Source organism: Bombyx mandarina, chromosome 17 (genome assembly GCF_030267445.1).
Source record: "Bombyx mandarina strain Sakado chromosome 17, ASM3026744v2".
NCBI lineage: Eukaryota > Metazoa > Arthropoda > Insecta > Lepidoptera > Bombycidae > Bombyx > Bombyx mandarina.
In genome coordinates, this window is record NC_143223.1 from 5,516,580 (window position 1) to 5,535,352 (window position 18,773).

Sequence of the window (18,773 nt, forward strand, 5' to 3'; positions counted from 1 at the left end):
TATTGAGGACTTTAAGGTTAATATTGGATGAAAAGTATTTTCAACTAGCTAATCCCGGCTACGCTTTGCTGTGGCTTCGTTGGATATTACTACATCCCTATTTGAATTGGATTTTATTCGCTGTTATATTAGTTTTAAATTGTTTGTATGGAAGCCAGATTCGGTATCTAAAATCTAAATCACATCTTATACAGTCTATCTGTCAGTGGAAGTCCCATCAAAATCGGTCCAGCCGCTTCGGAGGACTGAAACAAACTGGCAGACAGACAGGTCTTTTTTTTTTATAAATACAATATACTCGTGTATGTACTTTCGTATTACATTCATTAATAAGCTGTTATTTTGACATTGCCATGTTAAAGGAATGGCGACGTCTGGTGAAGCGCACCACCAACCAAAGTGATGACCACGACCACTCTGCCAAGAGTGCATACGACTGAGAAGAAGAATGTTAAAGTAATAAGATAAAGTCCTCCTTTTTGCCCGATTTGTTTTATTTTACTTCGGGCCCGATCGCTACCAAACTTCACACGATCACGCTCTAAACTAACCTGAAGTTATCTTGACAACTTTAATCAGTCCAGTCGTTTTGGACTCTATGCGGAACATTGAACACATCAGATTTTAAATATTTATCTGTATAAATTTTTACCTGCCCATTGAAATTTTTAGGCATTTAGGTACATTATCACCTTTTGTCATGATTGTTTTAAATGTTTATTCATAAAATTAATGAAATATGTGATAATAATAATTGAAGTCACTTTATGTGTAATTTATAAAATTTTCTCGTTATTTATTAAAATTTAAAGTTATCGCTTCAATACCAGTAGGGAATAAGATAAGAGAATGTCACTAAAAACATAGTGCTGAAAATAACTGAAAATATTGCAAGCGACATACCAAATAAGGCTTATATTAGCGTGCGAGTGAGAGCTAAATAAATTCATCGTGTATTAGCCCAATATGAAGAAAATTGGCTCTAACAACATGAATTATTTCAAAATAAAAATTTACATGCATTGAGTGAGATGGATAAAACAATGATATAGCTACTTTATCATTGTCTTATCGCTGATTTCACTCTAGCGTACTGTTAGAGTTCAATTTCCTTTGCCGGCTACTTCGTGATTGAAAAATGGAATCGTCACAGCCATAATAATTGCACACGCAAATATATTCAACAGACACGTCTTGCCAGACGGTAAGCTAGTGCTGGGTGCTCGAAGATCGCTTCTGGAAGCTGGTAGTGGAGCAAGCGGTGCTGTTCTCCGATGCAAGGCGACCAACAAAGCTGGGACCGTTCTCTCTCGACCAGTAATACTACAACCAGGTCCGTATCGAATCCCTAATTTTATATCTTATACCTTTAAACGAGCAATTCTTGTATATATATATTCTGAATCTGGGAAACGGCTCCAAGATTTTCATAAAATTTAGTGTACAGAGAATTTCGGGGGCGATAAATCGATCTAGCTACGATTTATTTTCAGAAAATGTTGTATTATTCGTGTTTTCAATAATCAACTTTATCGATAATCAACTTTGTGACTCTTCCCGACACCTATTGTCGAATAATAATACTATTTTTCTTAATTGAGAGCAACTAACTGCTTTAAAGACACAACAAGATGGGCTTATAAAAAAAAAAAAACCGGTCATCTAGTCAATTTAAATTCATAGGTTTCAAGCATACGCTGTGAAAGCCGAAGGATGATAAGCTATTCCTATGTTAACTTTCCATAGAAACTCGATAGTTAGACAAATAAATACATAACTAAAGATACCATTAATGTGCTTATGTTAATAGTTTTTATAAGAACTTTTACGTATTTTTTTTTTTGCTCTTTCTGTCTGTCACTGCAATTTTTCATTCTTCTTTTTTCCTTTTAAACACATCTTTACCAGTTTCTTGAGTGATGTGGTGGAGAACTTTTTAGTTGCCACAGTAATAATGCACGCGGAAATTGCCTTTTATAGAAACAAAATACTGTTTTTATGTGTTTCAATACAATATATAATTTTAATTCAATATAACACACCCTTTTAGAAAGTTTGATACAAATAAATTAATAGGTATCTGTGTGGTTTAGAAGAAAAGCCACGAGAAATCTCTTGTTTCTTGGATAACGACCACACGACCGTACTCTGTTGTAACATAACGCCTTTTAGCTCTAATTGTATCTTCGGAGCCGTACCCTAATAATCTCTGCATGAACGTAAAACAACCTACTCAGCCGCACAAGGATTTATTTCATATTAGTCATTGGAACCAACATTACACGAAATTTATAATGAAGGTATAATTACTGTTACGATATTGTTTTTGTTGCGGGCTTTGAACTTCGTCCCGCATCGGCATCAATTACGTAGAAGCTATACAATAAAAAAAATTACAAAAACTCGTGAACAACGGACTTCTATATTAAACAAATGTAGGAGGAGAGAGAAAAACAAATTACAACTTCAAGTCGAGTCGGACCAATTAACTTTCCGTTACACGGCCATGGGAATATGAAATAAAATGAAAAACAGCCGACGGCCGTCCGAGTTTTACACGGAAAAACTTTTAATTAAGGGATTAAAAATGACATTACAGTGAGTTCGCAACAAGGTAACTTTTCTTTTGTTCGCTGCGTACGCCCAAGAATAAATTCTAGCGGCGGTAATATACCGATTAGGTAAATAGCTAAAATGTTGGAAAGATGCTCCTCTATTCTTTGAAAATGTTTGCTGAAACTTTGTTTGTTTTTTTGCGTTTCGGTTTGAAGGGTGGGGCAGCCGTTGTAACTATATTGAGACCTTAGACCTTATATCTCAAGGTGGTTGGCGCATTTACGTTGTAGAGGTCTATGGGCTAAAGTAACCACTTAACACCAGGTGAGCTGTGAGCTCGTCCACCCATTAAAGCAATAAAAAAAATTGTTTTTGAAACTTAACTTACTATTACTACTACTTTTTTTTTATTGCCCTTGTAGGCAGACAAGCATACGGCCCACCTGATGGTGAGTGGTTACCGTCGCCCATGGACTTCAGCAATGCCAGGGGCAGAGCCAAGCCGCTGCCTACCGAAAACTACTACTTAACTACTATTTTATTGACTTCAATGGAGTATAGAAAATATACATGCTAAAATGGGAATGCTAGAAGGAGTTTTCACATTGCTATAATGCTAATTTTTATACATGAAATGATTCGTCAAGCGTTCATTCAAAATTTCCAAGTCATTTAAGTTCCTGATAAATTCACGAGGGATTGTTAATTAATATATATTACTCGTAATTTCTCAGAGTAGATGAGTAAATGAATGAACTCGTAAAGTCGCTAGCTTTGAAGACTTACATGTTTAGCATAATACTTGTGCTGACCAATTCTTGTAAGTGTCAAAATTGAGAAACGTTTGTCAAAATTATGAGATCCACTATTCGTTGAAGGCTACCTTTCGGATTCCGAAACTAGCCCTTAACTTACAGATTTTATCATATTTCAATATTTACTGTTACAACGGAGTTCGCTACAAAGAGAAAATTGAAAGGCAACAAATGGGAGCAGTGGCTTATTCTCATTCAAATGAGTTCCGTAGAAAGTGTTCGACACTTTGATGTTGAAATATTTATTTACCTTATTTCTGTGAGTTTTTCATTTCGACAATGAACGACTGAAATATTGTAATGAGAATAGGGCATCGTTAAATTAACATAATAGCAAATTCGCAAGTAAGAAACGGTCCGTAACTTTTTCCATTAAGTCTGTGGTACTAGGTCTTCTTTATGGTAAGGAGATAAATCAAATATTTTTAACTCGTGAAAGATTTCTTTGTAAGATGAAAGGTAGATTTTATAATTTCAGTAATAAAAAAACTACTAGACGATGACCGGTTTTTTTTTTTATAACGCCATCATGTTGTGTCTTCAAAGCGGTTAGTTGCCCTCAATCAAGAAAAAATAGTATTATTATTCGCCAATAGATGTCGGGAAGAGTTGATTATTGAAAACACGAATTAAACAACATTTTCTGAAAATAAATCGTAGCTAGATCGATTTATCGCCCCCGAAATCCCCTGTATACTAAATTTTATGAAAATCGTATGAGCCGTTTCCGAGATTCAGATTATATATACCTTATATATACCTTATATATACCTTATATATACATATATACCCTTTATACTATATTTAAAGGTATAAAATAAGATAAAAGAGTATTCGTATTCGAATAAAAGTAACTAAAATAAAATATATAATTGAAATCGATGATCACAAATAAAGCAATCGTTCGCTTTATGCTTTTAATATTTTGCTTGTGTAGATGATGTGTAAATTTTGAATTTACTGTATAAAATTTTAACCTTCAAAAACACTAGCTATAGATTTGAAGCCGTGTTACGTAATATTTGCATTAAAATTTGTGTTAGTTGAAGCCTCAGAATAAGCTAAAAGTATTCAGCAAAATTTTAGCGTTTGTATTGCGTAGTGTATGTATTAACTTTTAAATTGAACTAGAGGTCCCGCAGTAGTCGAAATTCGACCATAATTAATTGGAATTGTAAGTTTGTACACTATTATGATTGCATTTTATACTTCTATAATCACAAATTTCACCAAGACTACACTATAAAAAATATTAACAAAGGCCAACAATATTTAATCTCAATTTGACAACAGACGTCAAGAACAAAAGCTTGACAATAAATACTATGCATGCGTGTGTGCGTCAAATACATGGTAAGTAGTGTGTGTAATGTTTTCTTTATTAATTTAATGTATATTTTATGCATTATTTTAAAAAATATTCGCATTGTGCACTTCTTCTCTATATTCTCTATAAGTGTGGAAAATTTCATACTCCTCCGCCCGCGCAATTTTCGTAAAAAGGGATACAAAGTTTTTGCTTCACGTATTAATATATAGATAGAGTAAATAATTGATTTATTCAAACAGGAAAACATTGCGTTCATTTATTGACTTGAAAAAATTACGATATTTATTAACATTGACCATAATTGACCAGTGGAAGATGGCGTGTTAACTCATACTGCTCGGCAACTGACACCCGCCAAAGTTGGCGGTTCGGTTCTTATGAGATGTGAAGTATCACCGCAGGTCGGTCTCGTGGAGGTCACGTGGCTTCAAGATGGACTTCCTCTGTCCTCAGGGTATTTAACCAGCGGTAAGTGAATAACCCAAATAGTACTTTAGTTTTAAGTGTCACGTTACAGTGTTTTTGGGCGTGCATAAAAAAGTTTCTATTTCACGTATTGGTATCAATCGTGTTACAGGTAAAAGAGCACACCAATATTAATAAAAAACAGATCATTATCTTTATCTCATGTGTTTGATGATAGATTTTCTTTTATTATAGCCAGTGACGAATTTTTAGGTTGTTACTTAAATAATTAAGAAAACAGTATTTTTTTCTTATTTCTACAAGAAAATATGTCAATAACAAAATGAATGTAAGATATACAATAAATGTAAATCTTCAGGAGTGATGATGCTCAAATTTCGAGTAAAAAAAAATTAACACCATGTTATATTATTAGTACTTCATATCCTAGATATAATGCAAAATATGAAAGACTTAGAAACTAGAATTCCTTAAGTATGGCTACGGAAACATAGAAACTAGAATTCCTTATGTATGACTACGGAAACATACACAAAACTAGCACAATTATTGTCCAGACCTTCAATGCTAAATGTCTTTAACAAAGTGATTTCAATCTAAAGAGTTACACTCCATGGGATAGTAGTTAGGCCTACTAGACTAGACTAACGCGATGATCGATGAAGATAATACTTTTGATGTACCCCGCTATTATAGTTAAAGTAATTGTTTTGATTAAATATCAATTTACATAAATGAGAATCCATTTTTAGATTCGCGATGGACAGCCGGAGCCGGTGGACTCTTACTCGGCACAGATTTGACTCAAGCTGATATACAAGCAGAATACTCCTGTCTGGCTGTAGATACGTTAAGTCCGGCGTTAAAACTCACTACTGATGGTAATTTATTGAACCCATTACAGTTTTTTTTATTGCTTAGAAGGGTGGACGAGCTCAAAGCTCACCTGGTGTTATCTGGAGCACACAGTGGAGTACTGGAGCACATAGACATCTACAACGCAAATACGTCACCCACCTTGAGATATAAGTTCTAAGGTCTCAGTATAGTTACAACGGCCGCCCCACCCTTCAAACCAAAACGCATTAGTGCTTCACGGCACTGAGACCTTTGAACTCATAGCTCAAGGTAGGTGGCGGCATTTACGTTGTAGATGTCTATGGGCTCCGGTAACCACTTCACACTAGGTGGGCTGTAAGCTCGTTTACCCAACTATACAAAAATATTAATACGACAAAAAAAAATCGTTTCAGTTTTTCATTTGAATTCGCTAAAAGTTTTCGTCAACAATTAATTTCTTATTATCCAATATTCAGATAGCTGCTGGCTCGAGAATATAGAATTAAGCTCCGTAGAGGCTCAGACTGGAGATACTGTGATTCTTCCTTGTATACTAAGGCATGTCAGTGATGATTCTGTTACGTGAGTATTTTAAATTATCAAATGCTATGATACTTTGATATAGACAATTATTTATAGACATATGCTTAGTAATAATACTAAAGAGTTGTTAGAAAATGACTAACACGTATATAAAGGCTTTTGCGTTGATCAAATGTAATTAAAGATAAATCCGATAAATAATTAACAAGACGCAAGATCTTCCCTCTATGTTTACTCCAAAACTAGCGGATCAAAATTGCTCGGTATACCGACGATGCGAATGTTGTTGCTCAGAAGTCATATATGTAAGCTTATGTAAGCTTATCTTGAATGTATAATATGTAAGCTTATCTTGAAAATGTTGATAGCGAGGTTCAGGCATCTGCCAAATATCTTGTGTTCTATGATGGCTACCACCACATACATGTGTCTGGCAATTAAGGTTTTAGATAGGTATCGATAGAAAAGGTAATATCTTATCAAGGCCTAGTTACGATACACTGTTAGATACTGTTAGAAAAGAAGAATTACATCATACATTTTTAATCCTTAAGTTGGCAGCGACAGGACTCGAGTGGGACTTGGTCATCATCAAATGATGGTTCAGCACGTGGAGGAGCTCTTATATTCCCAGCAGTGAGACCGGACCATGCAGCAAAATATTCTTGTTCTTACGGCTCGGGATCTTCGCAAAGACTGCTCATTCGATTAATAGTTTACGAACCTTTAATTTTGACTGTCGCCCCAAATCCGTTGGTAAGTGACTGAATGACCCCTTTCTTCTGTTTTAATACCATTATTAAACTTCAAAATTTAGGTGTATGGTGTAGAATAGCATGATTCCATTTCTTTCCGTGGGCGTCGTAATAGAAATGCCCCGAAGAATGGACAGCAGTATTCTCTGACCATAATATTAGAGTACTGGGTTCGTGAACCGGCATTATCTTATTTGAAAAAAAAAACTGTCACTACTTACTACTTTAATAATAAAAAAGCTAAAAGATGTCATCTAAAATTGTATGTATGTTATCCCAGCAAAACGTTATGAACCTTTAAATTGGACCACACCTCTATGGAACTAATCATTAATAAGAACTATTAAAACCTTTAATACATTTGTAATATTAAAAATACAGACTAGATACTTTTTGGAGTGCTTTAATACGATGACAACCTTTTTCAGACATTAGGGACTAGTGGTACAGGGCAATTTAACTGTTCGGTTCGCGGTGGACGTGGTAATGGGATTACATTGAGCTGGCAACACGAAGGGCGCCCCCTTCACGCCCCACAAGCACGCCTATCTGTCGGACCAGTACGTTCTCATCACGCTGGTACATATCAATGCACCGCTCACGACCACACTGACACGGCTGTTGCTGGCGCTGAACTTGTCCTCGCTGGTAAAGCTATAATTGTATTACTTGGTATAGAAGCAATTTTTTTAATTATTTTTATTATATTACATTAGCTGACCCGGCAGACTTCGTAGTGCCTCAATCGATAAATAAAAGACCTAAACTTTTGTATAAAATAAACTTAAAACAAACAAAAGGAATCCGTCCGACGGAGGACACATCAAAGGAAAAACAAAATTGATATTTTTATTTACGGCCGTCTGGTGTAGTGGTAAGTGACATGGTCACTACACAAGGGGGTCGCGGGTTCGAATCCCGCCAAGGGAAGATATTTGTATGATAAATATAAATGTCTTTTCCAGGGTTATGGATGTATATTAAATATGTGTATGTGTATAATAAAAAATCTTACATTTATTTCCGTTATTTGGTACCTGTAACACAAGTTCTTTACGAACTTACCACGGGACCAGTTAACGTGGCGTGATTGTTAGTAAATATAATATAAAATATTAGTAAAAATAATATTTAATTCCGAGCGTTTTCATTCATTTATCTACCTTCTAAACCTTCCCTGGACTTCCACAAATAATTCAAGACCAAAATTAGCCAAATCGGTCTAGCCGTTCTCGAGTTTTAGCGAGATTAACGAACAGCAATTCATTTTTATATATAGGGATATTGCGTATTAATTGTATGTATATTTACGGATATATGTATGTATGTGTGTAATAGTGTGTATGTGTATATAAATGTATATATTTTACTGGATCGGCACACCGCGCGTAATTCGTTTCCAAATGATTCTTGTCCATCTGATAGTTGTCTGGAAGAGATCGCTCTTAGCGATAAGACCGCCAATTGTACTTTTTTGTATTTAATGTATCGCATTGTTTATTTATTTTTTGGTGTACAATAAATAATATTCTCTCCCTCTCTCTCTCTATAATTTAATCATTCAGAAAACGTCTAAATTTCCGTCTAATTCGGTACATTTTGGTAGGAGAATATTGATGGAGAATTCGAATAGATTATTTTATTGAAATTATTGATATAGTAATTAATTAAAAAACGGTTATGCGGTACGGGCCTCCTTAAGTTACTGTTATAGCTTCTATAAATATTTTTCATAATAGTAGTATCCTCAACTAATTTCCTAACTGCCTAAATCTTAACTTCTTAATTTACTATTGGCTTTTACTCCTAAGTTCCGCAATTGCTAGTTAGAATTTTAAGGTAGCAGGAAAACAATTTCATTAAAAATCTAAGAGAAAGTCTTACTAGCACCTAACTACTGAAGAAGCGACTAATAATCACTATGGGTTTAAAGTTTGATTTGAGCGCTTAATCAAATTTTAGGATTTTTCATTCCCATTTATAATACTACTCGAATACATTAAAAAGGTTCCTTAGTTTGAGTTATGTTTTAGACAGACCACCGAGACTGGTATCGACGTTTAGTGAAGCTGTTACGAGGATAGGACAGAGTATAGCCTTAAAATGTGCAGCTACTGGCTTACCATCCCCTCGCATACTTTGGACTTTAGACGATAGACCGCTGCCATCAGCGCCAGACAAGTAAGAATTTTGTAAGAATTATTTCTTTTTTATTTCTTAAATTATTCTTATTTTTGAATATGACTGGTTTTTAATCTATACCTATACTAGTATATAAATCTATAGTGGTTTTTACGGATGTTCCATTATAATTACTGAACCATGCATCCGATTGGCTTGAAACTTGGTATCCATGTAGAAAATACATGTACTTAATGGATAGGCTAATATTTATATGAGTGTTAAACTCCCTACACCAGTTGCGGGGCGTTAACGATGAGAATATTTGTGGCAGTGAGAAATAATGATGTTAATTTGAAATGCCCAGCTAAGCGGACGGGTATAGCTAGTTAATCATAAACTGGTAAACTCATCAACATTTTTTTTCTTAGGTATAATGTAAATACAAGAGGAGAAACTGTACCTGGTGCGGATGAAGGAACTGTAGTTTCCACACTTAGTATCACAATTAGAACTGCTGATGAAGGTGGACGATATGGATGTAACGCAACCAATTCTAGGGGATCGCACGTACATCACGCTAGATTAAATGTTTACGGTATGGACTCCCTAAAAAATTTCAAAACCACTTACCTACTGAATTTAAGAATGTTTTCTTCTTCTTCTTTTTCTCCACTTTATCCCACTAGGTGGGGTCGGCACAGCTAATTTTTCTTTTCCATTCTCTTCTATCAGCCGTCATCTCAACACTCACTCCTCTCTCTCTCATATCGTCATTCACACATTTCATCCATGTCTTCTTCGGTCGACCTCTTCTTACCTTGCACTACCATTTCCATACATCTCCTAGTCACATGCATCTTCTCTTTACGTATCGCATGTCCATACCACGCTAACCGTCCGCTCTTTAATTGTTGAAATTCTAAATGATGAAATAATTTCCAGGGCCACCAAATATTAGGTATTTACATGCGATTCACGTTAAAACTGACAATGATGTGAAACTGCACTGCCCTTATTCAGGGTATCCAATCAAGTAAGGAAAAATTTATTTAACTACTTAGATGCTTGTTGTTTGTGAAATATTTTTGACAAAGCTTTTTTTTAGGGAGGTAGTTTGGCGTCGCGAGGATGGTTCGTTAGTAGACGTAGCAATGGAAGCTGGTGATGAACGAGGAATACTTAGATTACATTCTGTAAGGAGCGCCGCGTCAGGAAGCTACACTTGTGAAGTCCGAGCTGAAAGTGGAGAACTTGCAAGAAGAACTGTTCGCATTGAAGTTCACAGTAAGTAAATAAGAAATTAGAAATATAAGCTCTAGAATTTTCTTTGAGAATAGTTTAATCAACAGTTATTGTCTGTAGAGCCGCCAAAGATAGCGGATTTTCATTTTCCGGAAGAATTAGAAGTTGGTGGTAGTACTCAAGCAACATGCAGTTTGATAACAGGAGATAAACCAATACAATTCACGTGGCAGAAAGATAATTTACCAATACCTTCTGCGCTTAAGGTAACTATTGATCATTTGATTTCAGCAGGGGTTTTTAGAAAATTCTAAGTACTATAGATAATAAAAATGTTTACAGACGGAGCAAAAAAACATGGATTTCTTTTCTATCCTAATCATACAAGACCTAACATCAGCTCACAGTGGCGAATACACCTGCAAAGCATCAAACGATTTTGGTAGCGTAAGTCACAGTGCGCCTTTAATTGTGAAAGGTAACTTTAATATTTATTTAAAAAAAATGTAGATTCTGGAAATAATAATGAATAGTATAATATTTAAAACAGCTTTTCTGCATAGAGTCACCAACCTGGGTATGGCGAGCACAAAACATTTCAGTATCAGCTGGAGCCGTACTTCTGCTGCCATGTTCTGCTAAAGGACAACCGACTCCTAGGATATCCTGGGAATATTCTGCTGGTAATTGGTATTTTCGGTTATTTTTGTAATTAAACTATTTTTATTTTAACTACATTTATTAATGATTTAATATTAAAATAGAACGAACTAAATTATTGTGGGTATTGAATTTTTAGATGGTGATAATTGGCGACATGTCCTATGGAGTCAATCAGAGGCATCAGACATGGGAGGTGGCTCAGTACTTTCAGATGGAACAGTTTGGTTGAAAGAGGTCACTCCCGGACACGAGGGCTGGTACAGATGTACAGCAAGAGTTCAACATTCATTCTTGCACCATTCCTTTTATTTAGATGTTAGAGGTACATCTTCTAGAACCAATAATATCAAAAATATATCGAGAGGTGAAAGGCTATTTAGCTTAAGCGACGTTTTTGCAACTTTACAGGTTTACGTATTTAAAGTTTTAAATTTGGAAAAAATATTATAACAAAAAACTTCTTCAACTATTTGAATGGAGTAAACTTAATTGCAGTTCGATTAAAAACATCGAATTGTTGATACCAATACCAAATAAAACGCACCTTTAATTACAAAGATAAATGTCGCATATTAAATGAAATGTCGCTTGAATTATCTAGCTTTTCAGCCCTCGATATAATTATACTAAAATCTTAGTTACACATTGTTATTAAATATCAAAATAAACTCTAAAATAAACTTCAAAGTGAGCCACAGATCAGAGAAGAAACTGTAAAACGACGTGGACTTCTATCTTTATTTGAACAACTGTATTTAAATTCAGTGTAGGTGATAGGACCTCTTGTAAGTTTACTGGTGGTAGGACCTCTTGTGAACTCGCGCGGTAGGTACCACCGCCCTGCCTATTTCTGCTGTGAAGCAGTAATACGTTTCGGTTTGAAGGGTGTGGCAGCCGTTGTAACTATACTTGAGACCTTAGAACTTATATCTCAAGGTGGGTAGCGCATTTACGTCGTAGATGTCTATGGGCTCCAGTAACCACTTAAGAGCAGGTGGGCTGTGAGCTTGTCCACCCATCTAAATAAAATAAAATAAAATAATTACCGCTATAAACTGATCAAATTAAGTTCTCAAAAAAACAATAAAAACTATATATTTTTTTATGGTATGTAGAGCCTCCACGATTGACAAGGGGCGGTGGAGGTGGAGAAACTCGATGGGTGGTGAGAGGGGCTACGGCTCGTTTGACTTGCACAGTCAGAGGAGAACCAGAAATTCACGTCCATTGGACGCACGATTCGAGACCTTTGGCTTTGCAGTAAGTGCCACTCATGCATACGTATGTTTTATTGGCTTCGGTATGTATTACTGAACGTTTCAAGTATATTTTTCGGTTTCTAATGTAATAAAAATATTACGTCAATTCTGATATATAATTTTAATTCTGATTCTTTTAATTCTGATAAATAGTAATAATAGTACTTAATAACTAGAAATGATTAAACAGATACTCATGACTTAGATTAGCCTTTAGATATTATTTCTGGATCCACCAATGCTATGATACTTTATAGAGATATATAAAAATGAATTGCTGTTCGTTAGTCTCGCTAAAACTCGAGAACGGCTGAACCGATTTGGCTTATTATGGTCTTGAATTATTTGTGGAAGTCCAGAGAAGGTTTAAAAGCTAAATAAATATGAAAATGTCCGGAATTAAATAAAAATAACAATTTTGTTTTTCCTTTGATGTGTCCTCCGTCGGACCGATTCCTTTTATTTGCTTTAAGTTTATTTTATACAAAAGTTAAGGTATTTTATTTATCGATTGAGGCACTACGAAGTCTGCCGGGTCAGCTAGTATTATATATAAATCTAATCTTTCTATGAACCTATAAATCTTGAATATACAAAAATCAACATGCAAATAAAGTTATCCAAATATTAGACTAACCCGAATTTATCAAATGAAACATTTACTTTACATTTACTGTTACTTTATTCATAGGCATCCTACAGTCTGGAACAAGCACAAAACATGAAATATCAATTTATTAGTTTTAGTGGACAAAACAAATGGTACCAACATGTTAAAAATGTTAAAATTTCTTTTTCAAGCCCATCTATTAATGTCCTTAAGCAAATCGTATTTTTGAATTTTATCTACGTCACTCTGTAGGTAAATATAACTAAATCAAAATACCAGTTTCATAAAAGATCCATAGATATTGTGCAGCTTAGAAACTCTTAACACGAAAAATTATAACTGTAGACAAAATCAACCATTCTAATCACGATTAATTAATTAATTGAGTTTTTATTTATTTATTTTTATTTTATAGATGGTGGACGAGCTCCCAGCTCACCTGGTGCTAACTGGTTACTGGACTACTCCAACGTAAATGCCGCCACCCACCTTGAGATATGAGTTCTAAGATATCAGTATAGTTACAACGGCTGCCCCACCCTTCAAACCGAAGCGCATAAGTCACGAAGTAATTTAAAAAATAAATGAAGGACTTGTAATTCTTAAATATAATTTTATTTCATTAGTGGATCGGGGGGGATAGAAACCAGAGACACGAACAGCGGTATAATTACTTCGGAAATGACTATAAACCACGCAGGACCGGAGCATGCGGGCGAGTACCGGTGCTTAGCAAGAAACTTGTATGGGGCCGACGAACTTGTCTTCAGACTATTCGTGAAAGGTAATTACTGCTTTAATAGCTGAAATTTGATAGTTTTGGATTAACGTTTGCGAAACTGTCCACTAAAGAGATGCTAATTGCGGTTAGATCTATACGACGATTTGCATTCTGGGGTGGTTTAATGTGGGCTCGCAGGGGTAGACGTAACTATCCTAAATTGTTTTAAAGGGATTTTTTCCTCTATTGGATAAATGAGCGAAAGAGCTCTCTAACTACCTGAATGCCAACCCTATTCTAGCCTTCGGGCGAGAGTTTCACAATCTGTGCTTATGCAAATTACGTAAAAACAATTGTTTCGTGGTGGAAGTCGTTAGCTTCGTATTTATAAAAAAAAACTTGTCTGAGAATTTGAGATCTGGCATAGTCGCATCACACGATAATCCTGGCTCCTTGCCCATTAGGCCAATGAATGCGAATTAGTTGGTTGGAACAGTAAAATCGATATACTTATTTCGTATACAGAACGCCCGAGTATACCAGAGGAAGTGCGAATATCTGACGTTTGGCCACGTAAAGCCCGTATCACTTGGAGGATGGCGAGAGGCGCTATGGTATCGCATTATTCGATACAATACAGAGCATTAAACCGAGAGCTAACGAGTGCACCGCTTGACGCTCCGCTACCCGCTCTGCTCGACACCTGGGACACTCCCGAAGTACTCAATCTGACATTAGGAAACTCAGATTTGCTACATGTGGCGTAAGTTTTAAGAATATTTCATTAAGCGTTGCGAAACGAGATAGACAGTTGCTTATTAAATTACTAATTTATTCTTAGTATTTTTTAATTTTAAAAAGTCAATTTAAAAAATGAGACTAGGATTTTTACATAACCTTTTTTTTTATTGCCCTTGTCGGCAGACGTGCATACGGCCCACCTAATGGTGAGTGGTTACCGTCGGCCATGGACTTCAGCAATGCCAGGGCAGAGCTAAGCCGCTGCCTACCGCTAAAATTTATTTTTATCAGTAACGTATCGTTGTTGCAATTCACACTGAATTAAAGTTTTTAGTCGCCCTGGACTAATACATAAGATGTCTGGTGTATTATCAAGCGATGCGCAACTGTGCTAGTGTTCAAATCCCGCAGGCAGGTAGGTTTTTGTGCTAAGTAAATACGTTCTTAAGATGTGTTCACGAATGACTTTTCATCATTTTCATGATGAAGGAAGTACATCGTGTATTAAAAATCGAACTAACCAAATATAACCATCCTTCGTTGATATATTATGATATGAAGAGTTGGGTGAGTAGTAGCTATAAAATAAAATTGAGACTTCGATCTCATGTATTAATAAGGAGGCGGCATTCACGTCGTGATATTTATAGGCTTCGGTGATCATTGACCAGGTGAGTCGGTATCTCGTTCACCCTGCGGGCTCAATGGATGAAATTTAGGGCCCTACCCACTAAGTAGTCGTTTAGCCTGCACTTTGGCCCAAGCGTCCACTGCCCCCAGGTCAAATCCCAAACGAGGTAAGGTAGTTACTGCGGCCAAAACGAGACGCGTGACTCACCAAACTATTAAAATATTTTAAAAACAAACATTCTTATTTTTTTGCCTTTCGCGGTTGAGACGATGGGCCCTTGGGGCCCTGAAGCAAAGAAATTTTTATCAGAAACCTCCAAACGCTTGAAGGAGGTTACACGTGATGCTAAGGCTGGCTGGTGCTTTGCACAGAGAGTGAGTCTGGCTGTCCAACGAGGTAACGTAGCCAGTACTTGGGAACTGTGCCTCCTTCAAGCGCATTGGAAGATTTGTTCTACTGTGTTTTATGTTAAATTATTTGATTTGTTATTTATTAATAAAGGAGATTAGCTAATTTTAAAAACACATATATATTATTACCACATCAAAACAATACATGTTTGGCAAATCGTGTTTCACTGTAACATAAGTTTGTTCTAAATTACAAATGTGGCGAAGCTTTGACTGTATCCCTTTGTGTCAAGACTTCTCAGGCCGCTGTTTGTATTCGTGATTATCTTGTTTGTTTCTGAAATGTGAACGTTCATTTAATTAGCTAAAGATAGTCCTGTTTTGTAGCTTCTAGTCAGACGAGCCTGTTCTGATCCCACCATGTGATAATTTAATGAAATAATATTTTGATTTTGATTGACCCATTGACGTCACAGACGTGACGGCGAGGACGTTATACAATTCAGACTTTCATGTTAACCTAAAAATTCAAACTGTGATTAATAGGGGATTTGGTTTTTTTTTATTGCTTAGATGGGTGGACGTGCTCACAGCTCACCTGGTGTTAACTGGTTACTGGAGCCCATAGACATCTATAACGTAAATGCCGCCACCCACCTTGAGACATAAGTAAAGGTCTCAAGTATAGTTACAATGACTGCCCCACCCTTCAAACCGAAACGCATTACTGCTTCACGGCAGAAATAGGCAGGACGGTGGTACCTACGCGTGCGGACTCACAAGAGGTCTTACCACCAGTAACGGTGAAATGTAAACAAAAAACATTTCGGTTAAATTCTTTTCGAGTTACGAAAAGTTCTTTTGTAGAATTTCATGAAAATATCTGCATCAGGTCTGAAGGTCCGAGCCGAGCCGGTGCTTTTGTGTCAGGCTTGTCACCTGACACTCGATATGCATTACGGGTAGCCGCTTACAACGACGTTGGAGCATCGTCTTATACAGCACCTCTACACTTCACTACCCGGGAGGAAGGTTTGTATTCTTTAAAAACGATAATTTAATACAATAACCATACACACCCGTCAGGACAATCTATACGGAAGAGGCGTCAGAAACCTTGGGGATCCAAATTTCCCACGAGAGTAAAGAGCAGGTCGTATCCGACTGATGCATGACCACGACCACACTGTCAAGAGTGTACGAATAGGAAGAAGAATCTTCATTTTAAATAAAAAAGGGGAATTGGTGTTTAAAAAAAGCTGATTATCACAATTTAGGGTAACAAAATTATCACTGTAATCTAAATTATATCTTGAAATTTAATTAATGTTGCTATCGTAATTTTATTCAATAGATGGAAACGTTTTATCAGTACATTGAATTCAGTAAATTATATATAGAAGTGGGTGAGGATATTTATTTTGGGATATCTTTAACATTTAGTAGATATTGAACTTGTCTGTGGATGAGTTACAGCAAAAAAGAAAGTTTTCGCAAATAAATTCAAAATAAATTAAAATGTATTTTCAGCTTTTTTTTTCCTACCTAAGCTGAGAGCCTTGAGAGGCTATATCAGCGTAACCTTAACTAGTAGGTGAGCTCAGGGTGCTCAAACCTGACAACGTTGCTTACACGAACCCTAGCAAGAGTCGTGCTTCGCAGAATCTACCACCGGATCGGAAACGCGACCCACTGAGAAGATCCGGCGAGAAACTCAGTGGGCTGTGTCTGTGGGTTAATTTAATCGTTGAGCCCTTCGTCGCAAGCGACGGGTTCGACGAGAAAGATGACCGGTACTTGAAGTACCTAGAAGCACCGTTGGTGGATCGAGAGAATCCGATATGACGTGTGAAAACGCGCGCACTTTACGCTACGCTACGTAGCGCTGTTAATTCACGTTTTAAAGTGTTTCGCAATTAGAATGAATACGTTTCTGCCTCAAAGGAACGGTAAACGTAACTTTTCCAATTAATGACAACAATCGAACGGCAAATATTAAAGATTACACAGTATATTATGACAGTCAGTTCCGCGAAGTCTATTAATATTAGCTTACTGGCTTCCGTCGTCTAAATTTTTCCTCGTGTCCTCATTGAAAGACTTTTTTTACGTTTCGAAATAAAAGTTATTGTAATTTTTTTGTGCTTCATTTACGATGCTTGTAGCATTTCAAGATATGGCTGATGCAACGTTTCAAGGGGAAAAAATCGACACTAAAGCCTATTTAAATTAACTAGTTTATTTCAATGGCAACAAAATTAATAGTGCAATATACGAAAAGTTTAAAAATAAACGGCTTCTCATTCTAATAGCGCCCGGAGGAGCTCCCCGCGATATCACTGTACGAGCACTAAGAGCTCGTGAACTTCACGTCACATGGCAGGTTTGTGACCCATTGAATATTCGTAACCATCATTCTCAATTCTTTAAAATAATTGCAAAATAAATTTTAAACCAAACATATTTTTCTATATTTCATTAGGGCAAATCGTAATAATGTATTAACATCCAAATGATATGGAAGCTGAAGGATAAATAAAAAAAAAGGAGTTTTTTAATAACTCATTTATTTTTGTATACTATACTCACCTCGCCGTTTCAAGATTGAAATATATTTGCATTTACGCGGAGTAATGTGAGATTTTAAGAAGAGGATATTAAGTAAATCAGAGAACAAATTTTTAAAAGAAAAATAGTATCACACTAGTCGAAAAATGTCCACGGCTAGACATACCCCTTCTTAAAGTTTGGCACTACAAGACCCGACTTTAGATTTCCTCATGATTTTGTAATCATGGACATTTTAGTACTAATAATTGCGTCCTAGCGGCTGCCAAGAATTGTGCGTTTCAGCTCCCAATAATAATAGTAGAGTTATTTTATTTTAGTCTCCACTTCGAGAAACATGGCATGGAACTTTACTAGGATATACTATTCGTTGGTGGGAAGTATCGGAAGTAAACAAAGGCGTTCTGACCGAGGGTCCTGGTTCTGAAAGTGGAGCAAGCGCAGATGCCACTAGTACGACTCTTAGAGGTTTGAAAGCTGCGACAAGGTACGGTGTTACCGTAAAAGCTTACAATGCAGCGGGCACTGGTCCACCTTCACCGCCTCATTACCGATACACATTGGAATCAGGTAGATTTTAATTAAGTATTTTATCAAAT

At 36.1% G+C, this 18,773-nt stretch overlaps 1 protein-coding gene and 1 long non-coding RNA gene across 2 annotated transcripts in view; one reads left to right on the forward strand and one right to left on the reverse strand.

Annotated features, from left to right (window-relative positions):
- LOC149501113 (uncharacterized) overlaps nt 1-18,773 on the reverse strand; it is a 271,222-nt gene that overhangs the window by 241,381 nt on the left and 11,068 nt on the right. The gene's annotated exons all lie outside the window — the stretch shown is intronic.
- LOC114253227 (cell adhesion molecule Dscam2) overlaps nt 1-18,773 on the forward strand; it is a 48,002-nt gene that overhangs the window by 17,741 nt on the left and 11,488 nt on the right. The window contains exons 3-22 of the mRNA XM_089734393.1: nt 1,188-1,333; nt 5,011-5,169; nt 5,880-6,008; nt 6,444-6,549; nt 7,065-7,266; nt 7,694-7,913; nt 9,299-9,446; nt 9,818-9,984; nt 10,332-10,422; nt 10,495-10,673; nt 10,752-10,897; nt 10,974-11,109; nt 11,195-11,314; nt 11,431-11,616; nt 12,410-12,554; nt 13,790-13,947; nt 14,410-14,647; nt 16,499-16,638; nt 17,919-17,989; nt 18,495-18,744. Of these exons, the coding sequence (XP_089590519.1) occupies nt 1,188-1,333; nt 5,011-5,169; nt 5,880-6,008; nt 6,444-6,549; nt 7,065-7,266; nt 7,694-7,913; nt 9,299-9,446; nt 9,818-9,984; nt 10,332-10,422; nt 10,495-10,673; nt 10,752-10,897; nt 10,974-11,109; nt 11,195-11,314; nt 11,431-11,616; nt 12,410-12,554; nt 13,790-13,947; nt 14,410-14,647; nt 16,499-16,638; nt 17,919-17,989; nt 18,495-18,744 (3,137 nt within the window). The remainder of the gene's footprint in view (nt 1-1,187; nt 1,334-5,010; nt 5,170-5,879; nt 6,009-6,443; nt 6,550-7,064; nt 7,267-7,693; nt 7,914-9,298; nt 9,447-9,817; nt 9,985-10,331; nt 10,423-10,494; nt 10,674-10,751; nt 10,898-10,973; nt 11,110-11,194; nt 11,315-11,430; nt 11,617-12,409; nt 12,555-13,789; nt 13,948-14,409; nt 14,648-16,498; nt 16,639-17,918; nt 17,990-18,494; nt 18,745-18,773) is intronic.